The sequence below is a fragment of the Zootoca vivipara genome, chromosome 6 (assembly GCF_963506605.1).
Source record: "Zootoca vivipara chromosome 6, rZooViv1.1, whole genome shotgun sequence".
NCBI classification, from domain to species: Eukaryota; Metazoa; Chordata; class Lepidosauria; order Squamata; family Lacertidae; genus Zootoca; species Zootoca vivipara.
The window spans coordinates 3211679-3237828 of record NC_083281.1 but is presented as its reverse complement, the minus strand read 5'-3'; the positions used below and the strand labels follow the sequence as shown (position 1 = coordinate 3237828).

The following is a 26150-nucleotide window of genomic DNA, read 5'->3' as shown; positions in this document are numbered from 1 at the left end:
AGCCTCCTTTAGGCTGGCAAAACATTGGGATGCCGATTTTGGAAAACGTTAGGCTTGGAAGTCATTTATTTATGTAAGGCGCGACTTGTGTGTATACCTTGAAGCTTAAACAAACACCAATATTATTATTATTCTTTAAAAAGAAGAGCAGCCTCCTTCTGGAGGACTAGAAACTTGAGGCTGAAAAAACAGCTGGTGGAAGGAGGAGGCGGGAACGTGGGTGGCAGGTTTCGGCGGCAAAAGTGGCAGACGTCGCCTGTTCTCACGACGCCGATTCTGTTCTCTCCCCTTCCAGTTCTCTCTTGCCGGGACGCCTTTGAAGCAGATAGTTTGCAACGCTTCCATCCTTTCCAAATTTTTGACTTCCGAAGATGCGGAGGCGGCCGAGGTGCTTCGGCGAAGCCTGTGCGCTTTGCCGGACGGCACCCTCCGAGCTCTGGAACGCCGCTTCCTCTCCCAAGTGGACTGGGCCAAAATTCTCGCGGTAGGTGTGGAGCGGGGCTGCGTTCCCTAGTGGGTGGAGTTACGGGCTTAATTCCGCTTACATGTGGCATTCCTATCCCGGCCAGTGCTGGATTTACGTATAAGCTAAACAAGCTATAGCTTAGGGCCCCACTCTCTTGCGGCCCTCTAAAAAATTTAAAGGGGAGGAAAACTGGATGTACATTTCCAAAATATAAGATAAAAAACAAATGAAATAAAACCTACATACGGCAACAGTGTTTTGTGTTGTGTAGGCTCCTAGGATGTAAGTCATGGGCCCCACCTTCTAGCCTGCTCCCTAAAATATCCCTGGTTTGCTCCTTTCTATATATAGGGTGCCCACATTCTGCATGAACTGGTTGCAGGGCAACATGGGCAAATGGCTTGAGATACCTATGAGGTCCGTCAATGACCATATTATAGCATATATTCAACACAAAAAACAGCGGCAATTTGTTGTGGACGAAGGACAGCTGGCCCTATAAAGGGCCCCGTTACCTTCAGTAGCTTAGGGCAGGCACAGGCAAACTCCGGCCCTCCAGATGTTTTGAGACTACAATTCCCATCATCCCTAGCTAGCAGGACCAGTGGTCGGGGATGATGGGAATTGTAGTCTCAAAACACTGGGAGGGCCGGTGTTTGCCTAAGCCTGGCTTAGTTAGGGCCTCATCAAACCTAAACCCGGCCCTGATCCTGGCTTTCTTCCAAAGAGCTCTCTATTCACATCCTCCCAATGGCCCTCCGAGGTCACCCGGGGAGACTCACGGCCGAGTAGGACTAGAACCCCCTCTGCCCATTCATTCCAGTGGGTCTACTCTTGAGTATATGATGCATTTTGCTGTGTTAAATGTGCATTCCGTAGCTGACCTCCTAAGCAATGTTTCACTTCAAAGTATTTTAGTTTCTTGCTGATTTTGTTGTTTTGAATGGCCTGTTTAGGGAAGCTTTTAATATTTTACAGACTATTGTATTTTAATATTTTGTTGGAAGCCGCCCAGAGTGGCTGGGGAAACCCAGCCCGATGGGCGGGGTATAAATAATAATAATAATAATTATAATAATAATATATTATACTTTATATATTGGACTTTCTTCAGTAACCTTCTATTCTGGTTACAGGTAGGTAGCCGTGTTGGTCTGAGTCGAAGCAAAATAAAAAAAATTCCTTCAGTAGCACCTTAAAGACCAACTAAATTTTTATTTTGGTATGAGCTTTCGTGTGCATGCACACTTCGTCAGATACACTGAAACAGAAGAGCCAGACCCTTATGTATATTCAGAGGGTGGTGGGGGTGGGTGGGAACGGGTGATGGGCTGATGGGAGTGGTAAACCTGTAGATGGCTGTTAACGACTGCTGATGACTGCAATTGGTCCTGGGGGGGGGGAAGCAAGGGCTGAGGCGCTAAAGGAAGCTTGATCATGCATAATGAGATAAGAATCCAATGTCTTTGTTCATCCCAGGTGGCTCCATGGTTTTAAGCTTGGTAATGAGTTCCAATTCAGCAACTTCTCTTTCCAGTCGGTAATAGCCATCTACAGGTTTACCACTCCCATCAGCCCATCACCCATTCCCACCCACCCCCCACCCTCTGTATATACATAAGGGACTGACTTCTGTTTCAAGTGTATCTGAAGAAGTGTGCATGCACACGAAAGCTCATACCAAAATGAAAATTTAGTTGGTCTTTAAGGTGCTACTGAAGGAATTTTTTTTATTTTGCTTCTATTCTGGGTTGGGGTTTATTTGGTGTCTTAATGTTCTGTTAACCGCTTTGAGGGTTTTTCCCCTTAGAAATTTATAGCTGTATACAAATCAAAAATAATGATACAGTGGTGCCTTGGTTCTCAAACTTAATCCCTTCCGGAAGGCCGTTCCAAAACCAGAGCGTTCCAAACCCAAGGCGCTCTTTCCCATAGAAAGTAATGCAGAACGGATTAATCTATTCCAGACTTTTAAAAACAACCCCTAAAACAGCAATTTCACATGGGTTTTACTATCTTAACGAGACCATTGATCCAAAAAATAAAAGCAAGAATCAATGCACTGTACTATAAAATAAACAAGACAGTATTGCAGATGATAAAAATAATTATTTTTTCTTCCCTGCACTGATGACAGTCATTGTTTGGATGGGGGGGGGCTTTTATCCATTTCTGCAGTCACACAATCAATCCATCCGTAGCCGAACTGGGTTCCGCACAATCACAAAAGCAAATGGACCAAAAAAAACCTCAAAACCAAAAACGCAAAATAAACAGCAAAAACCAAAGCGCCAAACTTAATCCGTTCCGGAAGTCCGATTGACTTCCGAAATGTTCGGAAACCGAGGCGCGACTTCTGATTGGTGCAGGCACCTTGGAAACAATAGCCGACAGGTGCGTTGGATGTTCGGCTTCCGGAAAACATTTGAGAACTGGAACACTTCCTTCCGGGTTTTTGGCGTTTGGGAAACAAGGTACCACTGTAATTATTTTGGTTACCCTTAGGAGGAATCTGTGTATCAGGGCAGGGAGGGGGCGGTGAGAGAGATTTGACGAAGCTCACTTTAAAACGTGGTGTCTGCTGTTTCGGAAACTTCCGAAACGAGGGGAGATGATTGTGAGCGAAGCACATCTGCCCCAAACAAGGAATAAACCCGACTTGTTTCTGATAGGAGCGTATGAATGCTGTGTCGGCTGAGGTTGTAAACACGCTGGACACCCTCCGTACCGTTCTTCGAGGGACCTCATCTTTAGCCAAGGAGGTAATTCATGGGATGGAGATGAGCTTGTCCCTTTATCTATATACAGTGGTACCTCGGTTTATGAACACAATTGGTTCCGGAAGTCTGTTCATAAACTGAAGTGAACTTTCCCATTGAAAGTAATGGAAAGTGGATTAATCCGTTCCAGACGGGTCCTTGGAGTACTCAACCTGAAGTGTACTTAACCCGAAGCATGGGTGTAATTGGTTCCGGAAGTCTGTTCATAAACTGAAGCGTTCATAAACTGAAGCGAACTTTCCCATTGAAAGTAATGGAAAGTGGATTAATCCGTTCCAGACGGGTCCGCGGAGTACTCAACCTGAAGCGTACTTAACCCGAAGCATGGGTGTAATTGGTTCCGGAAGTCTGTTCATAAACTGAAGCGTTCATAAACTGAAGCGAACTTTCCCATTGAAAGTAATGGAAAGTGGATTAATCCGTTCCAGATGGGTCCGCAGCGTTCGTAAACCGAAAATTCGTAGGTGTTCATAAACCGAGGTTCCCCTGTATATAAAAATGGTGAAGGTGCATGTGTGTGTTATTCCGCACTTTTCTCCCACAAGCACTTACCCGATCGCCCTGAAATTTGGCCACAACCTCAGAGGCACATGAGAGCAGGTAACCATGCACTCACACTGACCAACTGACACACCTAACACAGGTAAAAAACTGGATTTGTGGTCAAAAAAATTGCGCCCTCCAGTGGACAGCCAACAAACAATGGACAAACATATCCCACAATCCCTTACCCCCCGGAGACCACGCCTCCAAGAGAAAGCAAACTGCCCCGAGACCACGCCACTCCTCAGGGAACCAAGCCTGCCTCAGAGGTAGCACACCCAACAGTAGACCACTTCCACATCCCCCCCCCAACCCCGCGAATTGTGCCGCCGATCTTGCCGCCCGCAGGCACTCCCCCCCACCCTGCGGATCGCTCCACCAGCGATCCCGCCATCTCCAGGCATTTCCACCCCACCCCGCCGATCACGCCGCCACTGATCCCACCACCCCCAGGGACCAAGCCGCCTCCACAAGAGACCTACACCTCTGCACAACCCCCACCCCACGGATCCCACCCAGCCGATCCCACCAGACACCCCCCGCAGATCGCACCGATCCACACTCCCCCCACCCCGCGAACCGCGCCGTCGCCGATCCCACCACCCGCAGGCACTCCCCCCCGCGGATCACGCTACCGGCGATCCTGCCGTCCCCAGGCATTCCCATCCCCCCAGACCCCCCCAGAGAACACACCAATCCACATTCCCCCCCACCCCACGGATCTCCCCCCCCCCATCGATCCCACACCCACCGATCCCACCACCCGGATTCTGCCACCAGCATACACCAGTCCGACTCAAGGACAGGCCCACCATTCCACCTTCCCCAGTCCACCCCCCCCACCCCAACACACACAGAAATCCCACCTCGACACCCCTAACCACCTACATACTACCCTCACTCTACAACACCACCCACCAAACCCCCACCCCCTCCGTATTACCCTCAATCGGTGGGGGGGGGCCAAATAGGGGTCAGGGGTAGGTAAACCCTTCCCTGGTTGGGGTGGGTTGCGGGGGTCAAAATGGAGGACACGGATAGGTAAGTCCTTCTCTGATTGGGATGGGGGGGGGTCTGTCAATAGGTGACAGGGATAACTAAGACCTTCCCAGGGTTGGGTCGCTACAGAGTGTGGGGAGACACAGTTATGCCCCTATCTAAACATAACACAGGGGGGACTCTGATGGTCTGGGGCAGTGGTTCCCAACAGGTGGTCCGGGGACCCCCAGGGGTCCGCGAGCTATGCCAGAGGGGTCCGCAAGATGCTATTAGAATAAAAAAAAAATATTAAATATATTTCGTATGATAACAGATATTTGTTTTGGCCGCTTCCTGCATGAGCAGAGTCTAGCGCAAAACTAGAATTAGATAGAGGCAGTAGTTCTGCTGTATGCCGTTAGGTGGCGCTTTACAAACACTACTGTTTTGCAAAGAGGCAGCGCGCGCATTCTACTAACGCTCACCTCCCCAAGATGCTTTGTGCGTGTCGGCTTCATTTGTGCACTACTGCGCAGGTACCCTGTCTTCTCCATTCCCCTCCCTCCTCCCTGGTGCGCGCTGCCTCTTTGCAAAACAGTAGTGTTTGTAAACAAAGCAAGCATTTTCTTCCATGTGTTTCATGAAAAACAAATATAGGAATCGGTTCGACATGTGGTCGGATTTCAGAGTGAAAGTTTCAAGTTTGGAACCTAATATTTCAGAAATAATGGACTCAAAGGACAGATTTAACTCATCTCATTAAGAACTGAAAATTAAAACTAACTGTATACTGATGGAGTACTCTGTTGTAACTGTAAAAAACGTATAAATATAAAATATAAAAAGACTCTTAATTTGGCTCCTACTTTTTAATTTTAGGATTAGGAATTAATGGGGGTCCTTGTCACAATAGCGGCTTGATGAGGGGTCCTCGAGAAAATTTTGTTGGGAACCCCTGGTCTGGGGAATCTGAAGGGGGACTGTGACCCGCCATTTAACAAACATAAAATTGTGATTTATTTTCCATTTAACATTGCGCTTTCTCATCGTTATTATCCATTTTACCTCCCTAGCTCTTTAGAGTATGGGTAGGCAAACTAAGGCCCGGGGGCCAGATCCGGCCCAATCGCCTTCTAAATCCAGCCCGCGGACGGTTCTGGAATCAGTGTGTTTTTACATGAGTAGAATGTGTCCTTTTATTTAAAATGCATCTCTGGGTTATTTGTGGGACCTTCTTTTGAAGGAAAGTGAAAGGAAGGGCGAAAAGCAAGGAGAGCGGAACGAGGGGGTGTACTCTTAAGTTCCGTGGTGGGACGGGGCAGGGTGCACGTCGAGGGGGGGGGATCCCCGACTCTTCCAGAAACTTCCATTTCGTTTCCCCCCTGCGCCCCAGATCTCCTCCGCGACCAGTTTTGTGGAGTTCCGCGAGGCTCTCCGGGTTCTCTCAGGCCGGGACCCGATGTCTTCCGCCCGGCGGACCTTCGAAGTCTTCTCCCGCCTGGTCTGCGGCCACCCCGAAGGGGGCGGCCTCAAGGTGCCCTCCTTGAACTGGTACGAGGACCACGACGTCAAGAACTTCCTCGGCCGCAACGAATCTGAGCGGAAGATCACCTTGGACAACGGCACGAGTGAGTGAGAGAGAGAGAGACACTTGTCTTTTTATTTTTTGTGCAAAAATGGGGTAGGTACATTTAGGCACATGTGGTGGGAGTGTAAGAAAATCAGAGAATTTTGGGATAGCATATACGATGAAATTAAAAAGGTATTTAAATTCTCATTTACCCCCAAACCCGAGGCCTTCCTGTTAGGAATTATGTCCATGGAAGTCAAGAGAAATCTTTGACCTCTTTTCATGTACGCAACCACAGCGGCTAGGCCAGGCACCCCCAACTTGTGGCCCAACAGCTGTTTTTGGCCTACAACTCCCATGATCCCTAGCTAACAGGACCAGTTGGTCAGGGATGATGGGAATTGTAGTCCCAAAACATCTGGAGGGCCAAAGGTTGGGGATGCGTGGGCTAGCATTTTAATAGCAAAGGATTGGAAAAGTGATAAAATCCCCACAAAAGCTGACTGGCAAGGAAAAACGATAGTATATTTAGAACTCGCAAGGATGACAGGGAGATTAAGAGAAAATTCAGTACAGAAAGATAATAAAGATCGGATGATTCTTGCTGCTGTAGTAGCATACATAAATGAATTTCTATATAATTTAGGTAGTTCTGTCCCTATAATTTCCAAAAGAAAAGCGTCTGTTTTTTTAAAAAAATGTTATTTAAAACATCCTTTTCAATTCATTATATATCATTTCCCAGTAAGCGTTAACCTTACTACAAGACCACCTCATATGATAAAAAGTCCCAGCGAAGGAAGAACGGATACAAGAACTGATGGAATATGCAGAAATGGCAAAACTTACCAGAAGTATAAGAAATCAAGATAACAAACTTTTTTAAAAAATAAAAGAATGGAAATGGATTATTGAATATTTACAGATAAATGGCAAACAGATAAAAGCATTGGCAGGATTGCTGTAACAGCCCGCAGTTTCATAAGAATATATATTTAAAGTAGATAATTTAATGAGCAAATGAAATGAATTTGGATATGCAGAAGGTATTAAAAAATTAATTTAAGGGACCGCAGAAAGAGGGGGAAGGAAGTGAAGTTTTGAAATGTTAAAATGATTGTAGAATTGATGGATTTTCTATGCCGCTTTTCATTCAAATGAATCTGAAAGCGTCTTACAACCAATAAATAACCGTATGTTATGGTTATTTATTGGTTGTAAGATGCTTTGAGATTCATATAATAACGCATAATAGCACATCGCAAATACAGCATACATCATATAAAATAATAATCAAATTATCAATAAAACAGTTACAATCTTAAAAAAAACCTTAAAACAGCAACTAAAAAAAATAAGCTAAACCTCACAATTATTGCAAGTCATGTGATTAACCGCTCAATGCCGCATTTAGAATCTGTAAAACAATATTAAAAACATTAAGAAGATAGCAGGTGAAATATAAGCTAAGCACTAAATTCAATTCACATCAATGAAATGTATAAACCTGAAAAGTATCAATTAAAATTAAACAAAAGAATTTGACATAAGCTCGCCATCGCTATCTAGTGTCTCCGTTATATAGTACACTTATAACACACTTAAGGCGTTGCATTTGGCGGAGTCCTGAGAATTGGATCGTTTGGATTCAGCCCCTACAAATGACGGTGTTGCTCAGATTCAGGGAATATGTGAAGGTTCCCGGTTGCCTTTCCCCCGACAGTTACAGGTAGAGGCGTGTCTTGCTTTTTCCCGCAGGCCCCTACTGCAAAGATTTGATCCGGACTTTAGAGAGCAACCCGTTCTCTCGCATCTTGTGGAGAGGGATGAAGCCCCTTTTCAGTGGGAAGATCTTGTACGCCCCTCCAACGCCAGCCACGCAGAAGGTCATGGCAGAGGTAGGATGAGACCCAGCTCTTATCTCTATTTCAAATTGGAACCAGTGAAGGCGGCGAATGTCCTATGTGAGTGCCTGGAGGCGGTTGGAGGGTGGATGGCAGCTAATGTGTTGGGGTTGAATCCTGACAAGACAGAAGGACTGTCTTGGGAGAGAAAAATCTCCAGAATGCAGGGGGAAACATGCATGATGAAACTCGAAGGGCCAATCGTAGTCTCTCAGACCAGCCTACCTCGCAGGGCTGTTGTGAGAATAACATTGTGGGGTGGGGCCGGTTAGCCATTCTAATTCAAGGGAACCTGCTTTCCAGGTGAACCGGACTTTCGAGAACCTGGCTGTCTTGCGCGAAGTGAGGGGGGCGTGGGAAGATATGGGACCCCAGCTGTACACATTCATGAACTCGAGTCCGGAAGTGAGAGCTGTTCAGGTTTGTCTCTTGAGCTTGCAAGCGTGGAAGGAAGGAGGAGTCTAATCAATCAAAATATTTATGTGCCATTATATCACTGAATAACATACAGTCGTGCCTTGCATCTCGAACGTCTTGCGACTCGAACGTTTGGCTCCCGAACGCCGCAACCCCAGAAGCGAGTGTTCCGGCTTGCAAACGTTTTTCGGAAGCCGAACGTCCGACGCGGCTTCCGATTGAGTGCAGAAAGCTCCCGCAGCCAATCGGAAGAACAGCACGAAAAGCTAAATACCAATTTATTTCAGTTGTACCTTGGAAGCTGAATGGAATCCATTCCGGAAGTCTGTTTGAGTTCCAAAACGTTCTGCACCAAGGCGCGGCTTCTGATTGGCTGCAGGAAGCTCCTGCAGCCAATCGGAAGCCACAGAAGCTCGCCGGACGTTCGGGTTCCAAACCGGAACACTCACTTCCAGGTTTGCGGCGTTCGGGAGCCAAAACGATTGAGTGCCAAGGCTTTTGGTTTCCAAGGTACGACTGTATTATTATTATTATTATTATTATTATTATTATTCTAAAAAAGATCAGTAGGTCATTAAAGGGGATGTATTCTTTATTGCCTGCCTAGGCCTGGTGGAGTGGAAAAGTTTTTCAGGAAGCGTTTTAAAATTCAGCGCAGGAAGCACATGCTGAATTTCCAGTGGCTGTCAGTTCCACAGGGCTAGGCTGACGACACTAAAATGGCTCTGTATCCTCATTGCCGTCGAATGAGCCTCGCCAGCTCTGGTTATGACCGGCAATACCCCCTGCAGGTCAGCTGGGATATATGGGTCTGGACAAGAAATGGGGTTTATCCGTTCTAAATGGGATTTTGATGCATGGGATCAAGCTTTGGCTTCCAGCTCTGGGATTCTGTGTCCAGAGAGGTGTCGTCTCGGGCGCAAGCCTTCCCCTCGCCATCTCTCCCCACGTTTGGTAGTAAAAAGGCAAAGGACCCCTGGACGGTTAAGTCCAGTCCAAGGCGACTCTGCGGGGGTTGCAGCGCTCATCTCGCTTTTGGGCCAAGGAAGCTGGCGTTTGTCCGCAGACAGCTTTCTGGGTCATGTGGCCAGCAAGACTGAACCGCTTCTGGCGCATGATGGAAACCAGAGCGCATGGAAACGCAGTTTACCTTCCTGCTGGAGCAGTACCTATTTATCTACTTGCACTGGCATGCTTTCGAACTGCTAGGTTGGCAGGAGCTCACCCCGTTAAGGGGATTTGAACCGCCGACCTTCCGATCGGCAAGCCCAAGAGGCTCAGTGGTTTAGACCACAGTGCCACCTGCGTCCCTTTCCACCACGATGGATGCCTTTGTTTACCCCCCACAGAACCTGCTGGAGACCCCCGGCGTGGCCCAGTTCCTGGAGCAGCAGCTGGAAGGGACGTTTTGGAACGTGTCGGCCTTGAGAGAGTTCCTGTCTCCGGAGACAGACGGCCGAGCCTACACTTGGCGCCAGGCCTATGGCGAAGTGGATGCGGCGATCGGCACCTTGTCCCAGTTTATCGAGGTGTGTTGCCCCTCGCAGGAGTGGTAGAGGCCACCTGCCCACCAAGCTCAGCACTGCCCACCCAGACTGGCAGCAGCTCTGCAGGGTTTCGGGCAAGGGGGTTTTACCTGGAGGGATCAGTCCCGGGATTAACTAAATACTACACGGACTGGCAGCCTTTCTGTCTTACCTGGAGATGCTTTGTCGCTGAATCATAGAATCATAGAGTTGGAAGAGACCACAAGGGCCATCCAGTCCAACCCCCTGCCAAGCAGGAAACACCATCAAAGCATTCTTGACATATGGCTGTCAAGCCTCTGCTTAAAGACCTCCAAAGAAGGAGACTCCACCACACTCCTTGGCAGCAAATTCCACTGCCAAACAGCTCTTACTGTCAGGAAGTTCTTCCTAATGTTTAGGTGGAATCTTCTTTCTTGTAGTTTGAATCCATTGCTCCGTGTCCGCTTCTCTGGAGCAGCAGAAAACAACCTTTCACCCTCTTCCATATGACATCTATATATATAAAAATGTAAAAATGGTGAAACTGTGGGCTCCACTTTTCTCGGTAACCGCTTGACCGATCGCCCTGAAATTTGGACACAATGATCCATGCCACTTCCCGAGTGTTTGCAGAACCTCGGATGCCTCACATCTCATACCTGCGCAGGTACAAACCTGCTTTCCCACAAACTAAAACAGCGCCCTCAAGTGGAATTCCTCCCACAGTACACCCCCTCCCTTCCTCTGAAATCTACACCACACCCACAAACCCCACCTCCACCACGCACATATATCCATCCGGCAGAGGTGTCGAAGACCTCAATGGAGACAAACGACACCAGCATCTTTACCTCCTACCAGCCTCCAAAAATATTCTATAACTACCTTTCCCTCTCAAATTCCCTCAATCATCCTAATACGTCCAATTCCACAGCAACCAACTGAAAACAGGCCTTTTGCAACAACAAGGCCTAACTAGCCCACAGCAGACTAGGCAGCTTTTCAGACTAGGCCAAGTGGAGATAGGGTCCTGCTTGGGGGGGGAGTTCAGACCTTTTGCAGCAACAAGCCCCAACATTTCCCAGCAGAATGAATAGGCCGCAACAGAGGCAGCTTTCCAGACTACGCCAAGCGGAGGTAGGGGCCTGCCTGGGGAGTTTTCAGGCCTTTTGCAGCAACATGGCCCAACATTTCCCAGCAGAATGAATAGGCCACAGCAGACTAGGCAGCTTTTCAGACTAGGCCAAGTGGAGGTAGGGTCCTGCCGGGGGGGGGGGGCGGTTCAGGCCTTTTGCAGCAACAAGGCCCAACATTTCCCAACAGAATGAATAGGCCACAACAGACTAGGCAGCTTTCCACACCAGGCCAAGTGAAGGTAGGGGCCTGCCTGGGGGGGGGAGATGGGGGGCTAAATAGAGGGCAGGGATAAGTAATGGGCCAGTCTTTCATAATTTCCCCTAACACGCACTTGGGGGCTGGTAATGGCCGCCTTGGTGGTTTCAGTTGCTTGGTTGATGATGTCATTATTTGGTTTGTGGGTGTGGTGTAGATTTCACAGGAAGGGAGGGGGTGTACTGTGGGAGGAATTCCACTTGAAGGCGCTGTTTACTTGGTGGAAAAGCAGGTTTCTACCTGCGCAGGTGTGAGATTTGAGGGATTTCCCCCCCTGCAAACACTCGGGGAGTGGCATGGATCGTTGTGTCCAAATTTCAGGACGATTGGTCAAGCGGTTACGGAGAAAAGTGGAGCCCACACTTTCACCATTTTTACATTTATATATATATTGATATGGACTTGCAAAGTGGTAAAGGCTTTATGGGAAATGATACAGTCATACCTCGGGTTACTGCCGCTTCAGGTTGCACGTTTTGGGTTGCGCACTGCGCCGAACCCAGAAGTCCTGGAATGGGTTACTTCTGGGTTTTGGCACTCGCGCATGCGCAAAAGCACTAAATCATGCTTTGCGCATGCACAGAATATGATACAATAGTCTTTATTGTCATTGTCCAATGCAGACAACGAAATTGAACATCTGCATCAAACTTACACAACCATCAGCATAATTACCCCCTAAAAAACTCCAATACCCCTCCTGATTTACCCCCTAGAACTCTGATGCCCCATGACTGAACACAGACCCTCCCTCACAGACTGCCTTTCGCTGCATTCAAAACCGAAATTGCTCTTGGATAGAAGCTATTTCTCAGGCGGCTAGTCCTGGTCTTTATGACCCTATACAGTACCTCCTTCCAGAAGGCAGTAGCTGAAAGAGATCGTTTCTGGGGCGCTCACTGTCCTGCACAATACCTGCAGCTTTCTTTTGCACCTGGAGGCATAGATTTGATCCAAAGTGGGAAGAGTGCACCCAATTATCCTCTCCGCAGTCTTTACGACCCTGGACAGCGCTGTTCTTTCCCCAACCGTGCAACTCCCAAACCACACACCACACAGACCATAGGTTAATACACTTTATACAATACAGTGGTAAAATGGCCTCAGCAGCTCCTTTGAGAGATTGTTTTACTGGAGGATTCTCATAAAGTATAGCCTCTGCTGCGCTCTCTTCATCAGGTCTTTGCTATTTGCTCCCCATGCAAATCCTAGGATTGTAGAGTTGGAAGGGACCCCAAAGGTCCTCTAGTCCAACCCCCTTGTAAGGCAGGAATCTCAACTGTGCAACTCCCAAACCGCACACACAGACCATAGGTTAATACACTTTCTACCAATGCGGCACTGCGGGTTGCAAACGCTGCAGGTTGCGAACGTGCCTCCCGCACGGATCCCTCCTCTCTGATCCGCCCCATGGCGACGGGGCCGTTTCTCTCCTAGTGCATTTCGCTGAACAAAATCGAGGCAGTGGACTCGGAGGAGCAGCTGGTTTTGCGGGCCATGCAGCTGCTGGAGGACCGTCAGTTCTGGGCTGGAGTGGTGTTCCTGCCGCCGGACAACCAGAGCGATTTCGGCGGGGTCCTGCCTCCCCACGTCCGCTTCAAAATCCGAATGGACATCGACGACGTCACCCGCACCAACAAGATCAAGGACAGGTGAGCCGCCGCCGCCGTTCGCGACGTTCTGCCCGGTTTGAGAAAGATCCGTAGAATTGTAGCGTTGGAAAGGAACCCAAGGGCCATCTAGTCCAACCCCCCTCCTCGGCGCATATATCGCACATGCGCCCTTTCCTTCCTCTTGTTTAGAAAGGAACAAAGGATCCCGCCCCTTAGGAATGCAGCCTGAAAAGGCACGGCACGAAAGGAAAGCGGGTTGCGGGGGGAGGAGGAAAGAAAGAAACCTCGGACGAGCGTGCATTTGAAGCGTGCGGCTTTATAAGCTGTGGGTTAATGAAAGAATCAACGATACTGGGGTTTAGATAGTGAAGCAGCTAATAAAATGGAGTAAACAAACTTCAGGAAATGGTAAGGCAAGAATAGGGTTGCTGTCACAGTGGCCGGAGTGGACTACTTCAGAGTAACGACGCTACGCAGCTCTGCATTTTATTCTTTTATTGGTGCTGCGTATTTACAGTGCTGAAGTCATTGCTATTTACACTGAGCGATGTGTTCAGTCGGGTTCAGAACCTCCTAAAGGCTTTTGGCGCGTCTTTCTCCAACACAAAAGCTTTGGCAGACCCATCCTCTTTCCCCTCCTCTTTCTGCGTAATTCCGGAGTTGGGGGGATGGGTCTCCCGCCCTTATTCGCCCCTTCCTGTCCCACCTGGGACCCTGGCTCCTCTACCTTGCCTGAGCCTCGGACACGACTTCCTGCTTCCCCACTGGAATCGGAACTCTCTCTGCTTCCCCCTGTGCTCGGGGATTGGCTTGAACTTAGGAGGGGAGGGACTTCGCGATATCCCCTGTCCCTCACATCCACCCCCCTCCCAAGCTCTCCTTCACCCCTCCCCAGGTCCCCCCCAGGTGTCGGTGACGACTGGAAGCCTAAGAACTCAGTGCTTTCCGAGCCCGTTGGTGTGAACACCTCCCCCCAGTCCTGCAAGCCCCCCCCTTCCGCCTGGGAGGACGGGAATCCCAAAAAGTCTGTGGCGTCAGAGCTGGTGGGGGTAAAAATGTTCTGCCAATCTGCTCCTCTCTGTGCGGGTGGGTGGGCTGGGGCTGTTGTCTGCTGACTGTGCCTGGCTGCCGCCCCTTGTCTCCTGCAGCCAGGCTTTCCCGTTTCCCTGCTGTGGTGCTGCGTCAGTGGGGGAGGGCACAACCGTTCCCGCCTTTCCTTGCCACTCCCTACGATGTGGGCAGTCTCTGACGAGATGCTGGGGGGAGTTGCAGAGAAAGCAATTCCCACCCCTTCCCTCCTTGCGTCTTGGCGCCGCTGGGGTTTGAAAAGCCCCCGCGCGCGCGCTATCAATCTGCATGGGTTCCTGGTCCTGACTGGCCCCAGGCATGGCTTGAAAGGGTTGTTGGGGGAGTGGCTTCTCCTGCGACCGTGGGAACCAAGCCCGCTTTGCGCGCGTTGCTTGCTTGTCGCTCCACCGGGATTCCTGTCTCACCCCCACCGCCAGAGCCGCTTTGCTCAGCTGATCCATATTACTGGGCTTTGGACCTCTCGAGAGCTCATCCTTCACCTCCTCATGCAACCCCAAGTAGAACGCCGCTTGCATTGGGGGGGACTCAAGTTCCCACCCCAATCTGTGCACCAGCATGGTGAATTTCGCCCAATACGCGCGAACTGTCATATTTCCTTGGCGTAAATTATGAAGTTCCTCCTTAGTCTGATCCATATGACTATCGGACGAATACATCGTTTTCAAACCTTCTAGAAATAGTTTGACATTCTTCATGCAAGGATTCCTTGTTGCAATTAACGGTCTTAGCCACTCCCTGGCTGCCCCGGTAAGGTGCTCCACAATAAACGCTACCCTGTGCTCATCATCAGGGAACTCATCGTGGTGCAGCTCAAGAGCATACACAATCTCAGTCTCAAAGCCCTGAAATTCCCTCGGGTCTCCATTGAACTTGCTTACTAGGGTCCCGGCTCTCCTTCCTGGCAGCACTTGGACTTGGGGTGCCCCTCCCGCCTTGTTTTTCTCTGCATCCAGCTTGTTTTGGAGGTCTACCGCCACCGCCCTTAATTGCTGCTCTTTTTCCTGAAGCGCTCTCACCTGTTCCGCAAGTTGTAGCCGGTCGTCCTGGACCTTCTTAGTCTCCTCTTTAGCTGCCTTCAATTCCCCCTGCGCCTGCAGCGACAGCTGTTGCAGTTCTTGCTGGGCTTGCTCCGCGATCTGCCGCCATTTCTCCGCCTCTGACACGCTCATCCCGGCAACTCCAAAGTAGCCCAAAAAGGATTAGGAGGTTGCTGTCACAGTGGCCGGAGTGGACTACTTCAGAGTAACGACGCTACGCAGCTCTGCATTTTATTCTTTTATTGGTGCTGCGTATTTACAGTGCTCAAGTCATTGCTATTTACACGGAGTGATGTTGTCAGTCGGTTTCAAAACCTCCTAATGGCTTTTGGCGCGTCTTTCTCCAACACAAAAGCTTTGGCAGACCCATCCTCTTTCCCCTCCTCTTTCTGCGTAATTCCGGAGTTGGGGGGATGGGTCTCCCGCCCTTATTCGCCCCTTCCTGTCCCACCTGGGACCCTGGCTCCTCTACCTTGCCTGAGCCTCGGACACGACTTCCTGCTTCCCCACTGGAATCGGAACTCTCTCTGCTTCCCCCTGTGCTCGGGGATTGGCTTGAACTTAGGAGGGGAGGGACTTCGCGATATCCCCTGTCCCTCACAGTTGCCATAGTTCATAAAGTGAAAATCCGGACAAAAAGGTTATTGAGCTTTTCTTGGCAAAGTTGTTGAACTTTCTTTTCCTTTTTTTGGCCAAAGTTGAGCTCTTTTGTTAGCAAATTCTCTCCCCCTCCAAGAAGTTGTTGAGCTATTAAGGAAATTCACACACAAAAAATCAACACTGCCAACAAGGGTTGCCATATACCCAGGTTTTCCCTGCCATTTCCCCCAATTTCGGGGAAATTCCACCTGGACGCTATTTCCGACGGACTAAGGCATAGTCAATAAGAAAGTTTAGGTTTTGGGGTTTGTTCAATTGTATAATGTTCTGGAATGTTTTTGGAGATTTAATAGAAACGGTTGGTTTTTTTGAGGGGAAAGAGACCTTTTCAAGAGCAGCTAAGAAATCTTATCAAATGTTCTCCTGACCACAAAGCAAACCAAAAATTGATTGTGCACTCAAGAAAAGGGACTCTCATCCCCGTTCCCTCCTCCTGCGAACGTTGCCCAGGTTTTGGGACCCGGGACCAGCGGCTGACCCGTTTGACGACCTGCGGTATGTCTGGGGTGGCTTTGCTTACGTGCAAGACCTCGTGGAGCAAGCTGTGGTTCGGGTCCAAGCCGAGGAGCCGTCTCTGCAGGGCCGCATGGGGATCTACATCCAACAGATGCCTTATCCCTGCTACGTTGACGACATGTAAGTTGTTGTTGTTTAGTCGTGTCCGCCTCTTCGTGACCCTGTAGCCTTATCAGCTACTAAGGGTCCTTTAAGTTGCGCCCAGGCAGGACAAAGATAGTCAAAACGACACCGGGGTTGAGTTCCAGAGAAAGAGTTTAATTCTTAATTAATTAAGAGACTCTTGGTGGTCAGCCACGACAAGAGTAAAGAAACACAAATTGCAAAGCTTATTATACACTTATTTGGGCTCCTTTCCCCCTCCCTGTAAATGTGCACACGCAATGGGGTCACGCACGCAAAGGGGGTCAACATGCTGGCTCAACAAAGCCTTTAGCCTTCAGTTTGCGCGTCAAGCCAGCAACTTCCAGCAGCCTTGAGTACGAGGCTACGCGTCAGGCATAGCAGCTGATAAGCCCTTCTGTGTTCCAGACAGGGCCAGCTCATCCGGCCTTGATAGCTTAGCATTCTGCCTGGCTTCCCCTTTGGCACACAGAGGCATAGAGGCAAAGAAAAAGCATTTTAAGCAAGACATCCCAGGGCTACAGCCTATACCAGGGGTCCCCAAACTACGGCCCCCGGGCTGGATGCGGCCCAATTGGCCTCCCAATCCGGCCCACGACGACCCCCGCCGCCCGCCGCCGCCGCCCGCTCTTACGGCGCGCGGCGCGGTGACGATCTTCAAAATCGGCAAAAAATCGCTGAAAATCCTTTGTGCGCATGCGTATGGGCCTCTCCCCACCCAGAAGAGGTCATTTCCGATGCACTTCCGGGTCGGGGAGGCCCATACGCATGCGCACAAGCGATTTTCGGCGATTTCCCCCCGACCGTGTGTGTGTGCGCATGCGCACGGGCGCGCACTCCCCTGCCCTCCGGCCCGCCGCGCGGTAAGTCTGGGGACCCCTGCCCTCCGGCCCGCCGCGCGGTAAGTCTGGGGACCCCTGCCCTCCGGCCCGCCGCGCGGTAAGTCTGGGGACCCCTGGCCTATACAGTCAGAATTCATACAATGCAAGCAATGCAAACTATAGGATCAGATCTAGCTCAATAATACAATTAGCAATTCTCTCTCTTCAACCCCGTGGACCAGAGCACGCCAGGCCCTCCGGTCTTCCACTGCCTCCCACAGTTTGGTCAGACTCATGTTGGTCGCTTCTATAACACTGTCCAACCATCTCGTCTTCTGTCGTCCCCTTCTACTTTTGCCCTCCATCTTTCCCACTCAAAATACATTTACACCTCAGAGACTGTTTAGACAAAGTATATATATTTTTTTCTGCTGCTCATACCAACAATATTTATATCCTACAGTTATGATATGATGGCTCAGGAAATGTCCAAAACATTTGACTAATTAGAAAGTTATCACGCTTTCCGCATAGCAAGTTAGTTACAAATGGTTACCCACAGAGATCCATCTTTCCCAACATCAGGGTCTTTTCCAGGGAGTCTTCTCTTCTTATGAGGTGGCCAAAGTACTGGAGCCTCAGCTTCAGGATCTGTCCTTCCAGTGAGCTCACAGCTGTCCATGGAGGCGCAGGTCAATTCTGTATCCAGGGCAGCTGTCTATCAGCTCCATCTGGTACGCAGGATGAGACCTTCCCTGCCCGCAGACTGTGTGGCCAGAGTGGTGCATGCTCTGGTTATCTCCCGCTTAGACTACTGCCATGCGCTCTACGTGGGGCTCCCTTTGGAGGTGACCGGGTATAGGGCGGTATATAAATTAAACAAACAAACAAACAAACAAACATATGAAGTGTACAAAAGACTCGAGTAGGCACCATTAAGTAAAACCAAGTAGTTTTAAATTTGAGTTTAAAAATCTCAGCGAAATATCCTGAAACAATCTCTGTCATTTCAGGAGATATTGAATTGCAAATTCTTGGCAGTTAGATCCTTTGAGCTTTGAAGGAGTGTCTGGCAGGTGTCTCTGAAGAGTGTCAAGGAAAGGGAAACCTAAAATTATATGGTATATTATTGTATCTGGCGCATTCATACCGCAAGAGCAAAGTCTATTCTGGAAAGGAATTTACTGATTTATTTTGAACCTTGACAGTACGAATGCGGGGGATCCATTTAAGGGGCTAGCATAAAAACTAGGGTTGATGTATTTCAAAAGGTGAAAATCAAAAAGTTGAGCTTTTTTTGTGGGGTTTTTTTTTTGGCAAAGTTATTGAGCTTTTCTTAGTTTTGCCCAAAGTTGCTAAGCAAAATCTTATTTAAAAAAACACAGTTTTGAGATATTTCTAAGGAAATGTGTCAAAATCTAGACATCTGAGGTTGCCATACATCCGAGATTTTCCCGGACATTTAAGCAATCCCCCCCCCCCCGACACAGTTTCTGACGGCTGTATTCAGAACGTATTACGGCAACCCTATAAAAACTCAACGATGCAAAGGGGTATCTCAGTTGCAAAATCAGTGGGGTGTCGTTCCATGACGAGGCTGCTGACCTAAGTAAGCAGATCAGAACACAGGTGAGGGCTGAATAAAGTTTTTGAAATTCATCCTCTGCTTAATGAATAATAATAATAATAATAATAATAATAATAATAATGCTAATATATTACTTATACCCCGCCCATGTGGTTAGGTTTCCCCAGCCACTCTGGGTGGCTCCCAGCAGAATATTAAAAACACAATAAAACACCAAACATTAAAAACCTTCCCTAAACAGGGCTGCCTTCAGGTGTCTGCTAAAAGTCAGGTAGTGGTTTATCTCCTTGACATCTGAAGGAAGTGCATTCCACAGGGCGGGTGCCACCACCGAGAAGGCCCTCTGCCTGGTTCCCTGTAACCTCACTTCTCGCAGGGAGGGGACTGCCAGAAGGCCCTTGGGAGCTGGACCTCCATGTCCTGGCTGGACGATAGGGGTGGAGACACTCCTTCAGGGATACTGGGCCGTTTTATTATTTGCATGTCCCCTCCCATGCGACTGGGTTGCCCCGGCAACTCTGGTTGGCTCCCAACAGAATATTGAAAACACAATAAAACCTCAACCATTTAAAAACCTCCCTGCCTTCAGATGCCTTCTAAAAGTCAGGTGGTTGCTTATTTCCTTAACATCTGATGGGAGGGCATTCCACAGGGCGGGCGCCACCACCAAGAAGGGCCCTCTGCCTGGTTCCCTGTAACCTTACTTCTCGCAGGGAGGGGACCGCCAGAAGGCCCTCGGGAGCTGGACCTCTATGTCCTGGCTGGACGATAGGGGTGGAGACACTCCTTCAGGGATACTGGGCTGTTTCGGGCTTTCAAGGTCAGCACCAACACTTTGAATTGTGCTTGGAAACATACTGGGAGCCAATGTAGGTCTTTTGGGACTAGTGTTATATGGTCTTGGCGGCCGCTCCCAGTCCCCAGTCTAGCTGCCGCATTCTGGATTAGTTGCAGTTTCCGAGTCACCTTCAAAGGTAGCCCCACGGAGAGTGCATTGCAGTAGTCCAAGCGGGAGATAACCAGAGCATGCACCACTCTGGCCAGACAGTCTGCGGGCAGGGAAGGTCTCATCCTGCGTACCAGATGGAGCTGGTAGACAGCCGCCCTGGATACAGAATTGACCTGTGCCTCCATGGACAGCTGTGAGTCCAAAATGACTCCCAGGCTGCGCACCTGGTCCTTCAGGGGGCACAGTTACCCCATTCAGGACCAGGGAGTCCTCCACACCTGCCTGCCCCCTGTCCATTTAAGGCTTTAAAGGTCAGCACCAACACTTTGAATTGTGCTCGGAAACGTCCTAGGAGCCAATGTAGGTCTTTTAGGACCGGTGTTATATGGTCTCAGCGGCCGCTCCCAGTCCCCAGTCTAGCTGCCACATTCTGAATTGGTTGCAGTTTCCGAGTCACCTTCAAAGGTAGCCCCACAGAGAGTGCATTGCAGTAGTCCAAGCTGGTCCAAGATGGAGCTGGTAGACAGCTGCCCTGGACACAGAATTGACCTGTGCTTCCATGGACAGCTGTGGGTCCAAAATGACTCCCAGGCTGCGCACCTGTTCCTTCGGGGGCACAGTTGCCCCATTCAGGACCAGGGACTCCTGAGAGAGAAGGCAACGTGTCTCACCCGGTAAGAGGAAAGAACCTATTGTGATCCTTATTTCTTTGAGTTTAAAGGGGATCGCGGGGAAAATATTCCAGGTCGATCCCGGCCCGCTTGACGGGGCTTCCCCTTGCCACTCGCTTTTTGCCAGATTCCTGCGTGTCCTCAACCGCTCCTTGCCGCTGTTCATGACCTTGGCGTGGATCTACTCGGTCGCGATGATCATCAAAGGGGTGGTCCACGAGAAGGAAGCCCGTCTGAAGGAGACCATGAAGATTATGGGGCTCAGCAGCGGGACCCTGTGGTTCAGCTGGTTCCTGAGCAGCTTCATCCCTTTCCTGGCCAGCGCCGCCCTGCTGGTTCTCATCCTCAAGGTGAGTTTCTTTTGCCGCCGCCCCCGCGCTTTGCCGCTCATCCGATATCCGCCGGGGCATGTGCAGAGTGCCCCATTCAGGTTACAACTTTTCAACTAAAACAGGCATCCCCAAACTGTGGCCCTCCAGATGTTTTGGACTACAGTTCCCATCTTCCCCGACCACTGGTCCTGTTAGCTAGGGATCATGGGAGTTGTAGGCCAAAACATCTGGAGGGCCACAGTTTGGGGATGCCTGAACTAAAAATAAAAGCTATTTCCTGTGTCATAAAGTGAGGAGCTTTTGCTTACACAGTGCAACCTCGGTTTTCAAACGCCTCCGTTGACGAACGTTTCGCCGAAAACCTGGAAGAAACTGCTCCAGTTTGCGAACGATTTTCGGAAGCCGAATGTGCCACGCGGCTTCCGTTTTGAGTTTCCCTATTGTATTGGCCCCCTCCTTTATTGTCATTTTAAACTTAGTCATCAGCTCGTTATTTATCAGTTTCCCAGGGAGCTTTTTGCTTTTTTGCAAAGCTACCACACGCTAACAAAAATGTACCAATGCTTCACATTCAGCTGAAAAAGCAACTTTGATTGGCTCATTGCAAACAGCTGAAAGCCTGTAAATCTTTTATAATAAACCTTATTTGCAATCAGTTGGGGGGGGGGATCGGATCAATTCGATATCAACTGCATATCCCCGTGGAGATGGCAGTATTGAATCAGTCACTCATGTGTCGTTAGCTTCTACTATTTATAAAGATTTGAGGAGCGAGGTTATTACCCCTCAACCGCTATGCCTACCTTTGCTGCTGTGCCTTTTTATTCCAGCAGATCATGGTAACCAGGGGATAGCAAAAACTGTATTTTATTTTATTTTTTAGCAAGGGCGTTTAGAATAAAGATGCGATATTTGATTATGGATGGAAACCTCTAGAATGTATTTTGTCCAGCCAAGCCTTTGCTCCCATCTTCCGTACGTTGTATTTTATTTTATTGCTAGCGGCTGACGCAAATAAAGATGATTCTGATCTGGTTTCCGCCCTTGACAATTAGCATTCTCGGGACGCAGGTGGCGCTGTGGTCTAAGCCACTGAGCCACTTGGGCTTGCTGATCTGAAGGTCGGCGGTTCGAATCCCAGCAACGGGGTGAGCTCCCGTTGCTCTGTCCCGGCTCCTGCCAACCTAGCAGTTCCAAAGCACGCCAGCACAAGTAGCGGGAAAGTAAACAGCGTTTCTGTGCGCTCTGGTTTCCATCATGGTGTGCCGTTGTGCTAGAAGCGGTTTAGTCCTGCTGGCCACATGACCCGGAAAGCTGTCTGCGGACAAACGTCGGCTCCCTCAGCCTGAAAGCGAGATGAGCGCCGCAAGCCCATAGCCGCCTTTGACTGGACTTAACCGTCCAGGGGTCCTTTACCTTTTTACTTTAGCTCCATCAGTTTGTCTTGTCCTCTTTCCAGAGTTGGTGGCTGGAATTTGCTCCTCCTTGGGATTATTTCCGGCTTGATGCGTTGCCTTCCTCCTCACCGGAACCTCTTGCCCAGGGCTCAAAATTCCCCAGGCGCGTTTTGCTACTGACACAACTGCGGGGCGATTTCTGGGCGCCGGGTTGGCGACTGAGGTTTCCCATTGAGCCAGCTGACTCCCTGCAGTCCTCCCTGTTTGTTACATGGATTGTTTTATTTTGTGGAATGATAAGAGTTGGGAGGGGCCGCCAGAGGTCATCCAGTCCAACCCGCTGCCATTTAGGAATCTCAGCTAAATCATTAGCATTCTAGCAAATGTTAGCCATTTTTTGACAGGTTTACCTTTCTGTTTTCTCTCCCTCCCCCCTTTGTTCCAGGTGGGAGACATCCTTCCATACAGTGACCCCGCCGTGGTCTTCCTTTTCCTGGCCACTTTTGCCGTGGCAACCATTTCCCAGTGTTTCCTCATCAGCACCTTGTTCTCCAGAGCCAACCTGGCCTCGGCTTGTGGTGGGATCATCTACTTTTCGTTTTACCTGCCCTACGTCCTCTGCGTGGCTTGGCGAGAGCGGATCACCTTCCCGTTGCGGCTGTTTGTGGTGAGAGGACCTCTTCCCCGTCTGCTCTCCTAAGAGGTGTTTCCTTTCCTCCCCCCTCTAAAAAGGATCCTCACTTTCCCTCGTTCCAAAACCACCCCTCTAGCAGTTGAAATTCTTCTTCTATACCCTGGTTTCCGAACAGCCGAGTTCCCGAACGTTTTGTCTCCCGGACGCCTCAAACCCGGAAGGGAGTGTTCCGGTTTGCAAACTGTTTTTGGAACCCGAACGTCTGACGGGGCTTCCGATTGGTTTCTGAATGTTTTGGAAGTCGAATGGACTTCTGGAACGGATTGCGTTCGACTTCCAAGGCATGACTGTATTTCGAAAGAATTTAAAATAAAACTGACTTCCCTTCCATCCCCTCCGTGGTTCCCCTAGTTTTTCAGAGATTGCTGCATGTTATAATTTTTCTATGGCTCCACGACGTTTTCGAATATTTCACGGCTGTTCTTACCGTAAGGCTACTCGCTGCTTGCAGTGGTTTGGGTTACATAACCCACAAACATTTCCCGATCCTCCTTGAATTTAACCCTGCAGCCGAAATTCAGTATGGAGAGAGTGAGAAAGAGAGAGAAGCTGAACACTCCACCCTAAAGAAGCGGTTATTTATTCTGCTTTGCAAAATCTATACGTCACTTGATTGTAAACCGCCCCCCCCCCCAAATATTGCAGTTTGCAAACAGAAGGAAGCAATAAAACTACTGCTGAGAGAAATGAACGGCGATAATTTGAGACGTTCAAAAATGACAAGAGTAAACGGCGCAAGGGGCCTCCCACAGGTGAAACTCAGAAAATTAGAATATCGTCGACAAGTGCATTTATTTCAGTAATGCAACTTATTCTTTTTTTATTTCTCTTCTAATTTTTACGCACGCTTTCTTTTGGAAATTCCGAGTAATAAAACAAATAGTTACCATAATACAAAAATAAACATCGCCATGACATTTCATTAATTACATTCCATTTATATTTGACCCGCCTAACGACAAATAATTACAATGACAACAAATAAAGGCTTGGCATATCTTGCTTTGCATGTCATGCATCTATCTCATATATTGCTTTCACCTTTTAAGTTGCGTTACTGAAATAAATGCACTTTTCGACGCTATTCTCATTTTCCGAGTTTCACCTGTATCCTGAATTATTCGAACCATTCCTGGCTGGTGACTTCAGGACTGAATTCCTTGTGTGGGCCTTCCCTTTCTTTTCATCTGGAAGCAGAGGTTCAAGGTGTTGCTATTGGTAAATAAAGCCCTTAACTTGGGACCAGTTGACAGAACCAGCACTGTTAAAGCTGTCACATATTACTTGTTGGTACCTAGGCTTTGGAACTACCTGCCACGTGACATTGGGCAGGTGCCTCTGCCTGGCTGCTAACCGCCTGGCTGCTAACATTGGGCAGGTCAGGGCATCTGGCTGCTAACCAGAAAGTTGCTGGTTCGTGCCCACCCAGGGATGGCTGTGGCCAGGACTCCTGCGTCACAGGGGGTGAGGCTAGATGATTCTCGGGGGACCCTTCCGGCTGTACGTTTCATAGAATTGTAGAGTTGGAAGGGACCCCCAGAGTCACCTAGTCCGACCCCCTGCGATGCAGGAATCTTTCACCCAGCGTGGGGCTCGAACCCACGACCCTGAGATCGAGAGTCTCACGCTCTACCAACTGAGCTTATCCCAAAATCACTTCCATGATTCCATACTCTTTTTCAGCCAGCGCCAAAAAGCATTTTTGTTTACCCAGATATGCAGAATGTCGACATGTGCTTTACTGTGGTTTTAGCTTATTGTGGATTTTAATTAAAAGAGCTGTTTCAAACCGTTTCTACAAAACATTTTTAAAAAATTTTTATCCTATTATTATTTTGTTGCCGTTGTTGTTGTTTAAATGATGTGGCGTCTCTCTATTTTTTATTTCATTATCCTAAACAACATTGGATACAACCATATGTTCTGGCCTTGCTTCTCTGACATCCTAAAACCCAGGTTTAGGAACCCCCCCCCCCGGAAATTAACAGACATGTGTTATTCTGATTATTGTATTTTAATATTTTGCTGGAAGCCGCCCAGGGTAGCAAGGGAAATCCAGCCAGATGGGCGGGTATAAATATTATTATTATTATTATTATTATTATTATTATTATTATTATTATTATTCTCATTCATTCCAGTGGATCAGCGTGATTCGCACTGGGTACCAGCCCAGCTTTTTAAGCATTCTCTCCCCGCCCCATCTCTCCCTCACGACAGAGCCTCTTGTCCCCCGTCGCCTTTGGTTTCGGCTGCGAGTATTTCTCCCTCTACGAGGAGCAGGGCTTGGGCATCCAGTGGTACAACTTGAACTCGAGCCCCGTGGAAGGCGACCGGTACACCTTTGCTACATCGGGTGGGTTGCTCCTCCTGGACGCCGTCCTCTACGGACTGGCCACGTGGTACATCGAAGGGGTATTCCCAGGTAAGCGGCGCACCTCCGTTCTCGCAAGGCAGCGAGAATTTCAACCTATTCAAAGCTTTATCTGCAACCTCCATGATGTAGTTTTTGAAGGTTGATCATGCAGGGTTGCCATTGTGAGCATTTTCACCCCTCCCATTCTGAAAATCTGGTGATATCTGCTGTTGGGAGGGAACAGTTAGGAATTGTTACTTTGTTGTTTTTCATTCCTGACTCTGCTCTCTGCCGTGTGCTGTGTGCAGTTTAATATCTTCTGTAGACAAGATGGCTAAGTGAGAGGCTGTAACACTCACAAAGCCAGATCTGTAAATATGCAGTAGTTAATAGAAATAAATGAGGAATGTTTTGAAACCTCTACAAATGCTTCTGCTGTTCACTGCTGATTTGGTGCTCATAAAGCCCAGTTATGAGTCCATGATTCCCGGGTGTATGCTGAAGGTGTTCCAGACGTCCTGCCCAGGCATAGGGGCCTAAGAAGACCTGGACAGATCCTGGCATTTACCCACATATGGTAGCAGGCGGATGGTTGCTGGTAGCAGACTGGTGGTTGCAGATGGCTATTGATGGTTGGATAATTGGATGTTTCTGATCCATTTCCATCTGATGCTGCACATCGGAGTTGAGCTGTGAGCTGAAGCTGTTTTTCAAGCTGCTGTTTGATTTACAGAAAGGTATGTTGC

General features: G+C 48.9%; 1 protein-coding gene and 1 non-coding gene across 2 annotated transcripts in view; one reads left to right on the top strand and one right to left on the bottom strand.

The window, feature by feature from the left end:
• The window catches only part of ABCA7 (ATP binding cassette subfamily A member 7), a 95616-nt gene that overhangs the window by 16085 nt on the left and 53381 nt on the right, over positions 1-26150 (top strand). Inside the window, exons 7-17 of the mRNA XM_060275313.1 lie at positions 296-484; positions 3139-3228; positions 6161-6395; positions 8096-8235; positions 8545-8661; positions 10008-10187; positions 12996-13210; positions 16408-16593; positions 20753-20975; positions 22800-23021; positions 25269-25473. Of these exons, the coding sequence (XP_060131296.1) occupies positions 296-484; positions 3139-3228; positions 6161-6395; positions 8096-8235; positions 8545-8661; positions 10008-10187; positions 12996-13210; positions 16408-16593; positions 20753-20975; positions 22800-23021; positions 25269-25473 (2002 nt within the window). The remainder of the gene's footprint in view (positions 1-295; positions 485-3138; positions 3229-6160; positions 6396-8095; positions 8236-8544; positions 8662-10007; positions 10188-12995; positions 13211-16407; positions 16594-20752; positions 20976-22799; positions 23022-25268; positions 25474-26150) is intronic.
• Positions 24623-24701, bottom strand: TRNAE-CUC (transfer RNA glutamic acid (anticodon CUC)). Its single transcript has one exon. It is a non-coding gene; the product is annotated as a tRNA-Glu (tRNA).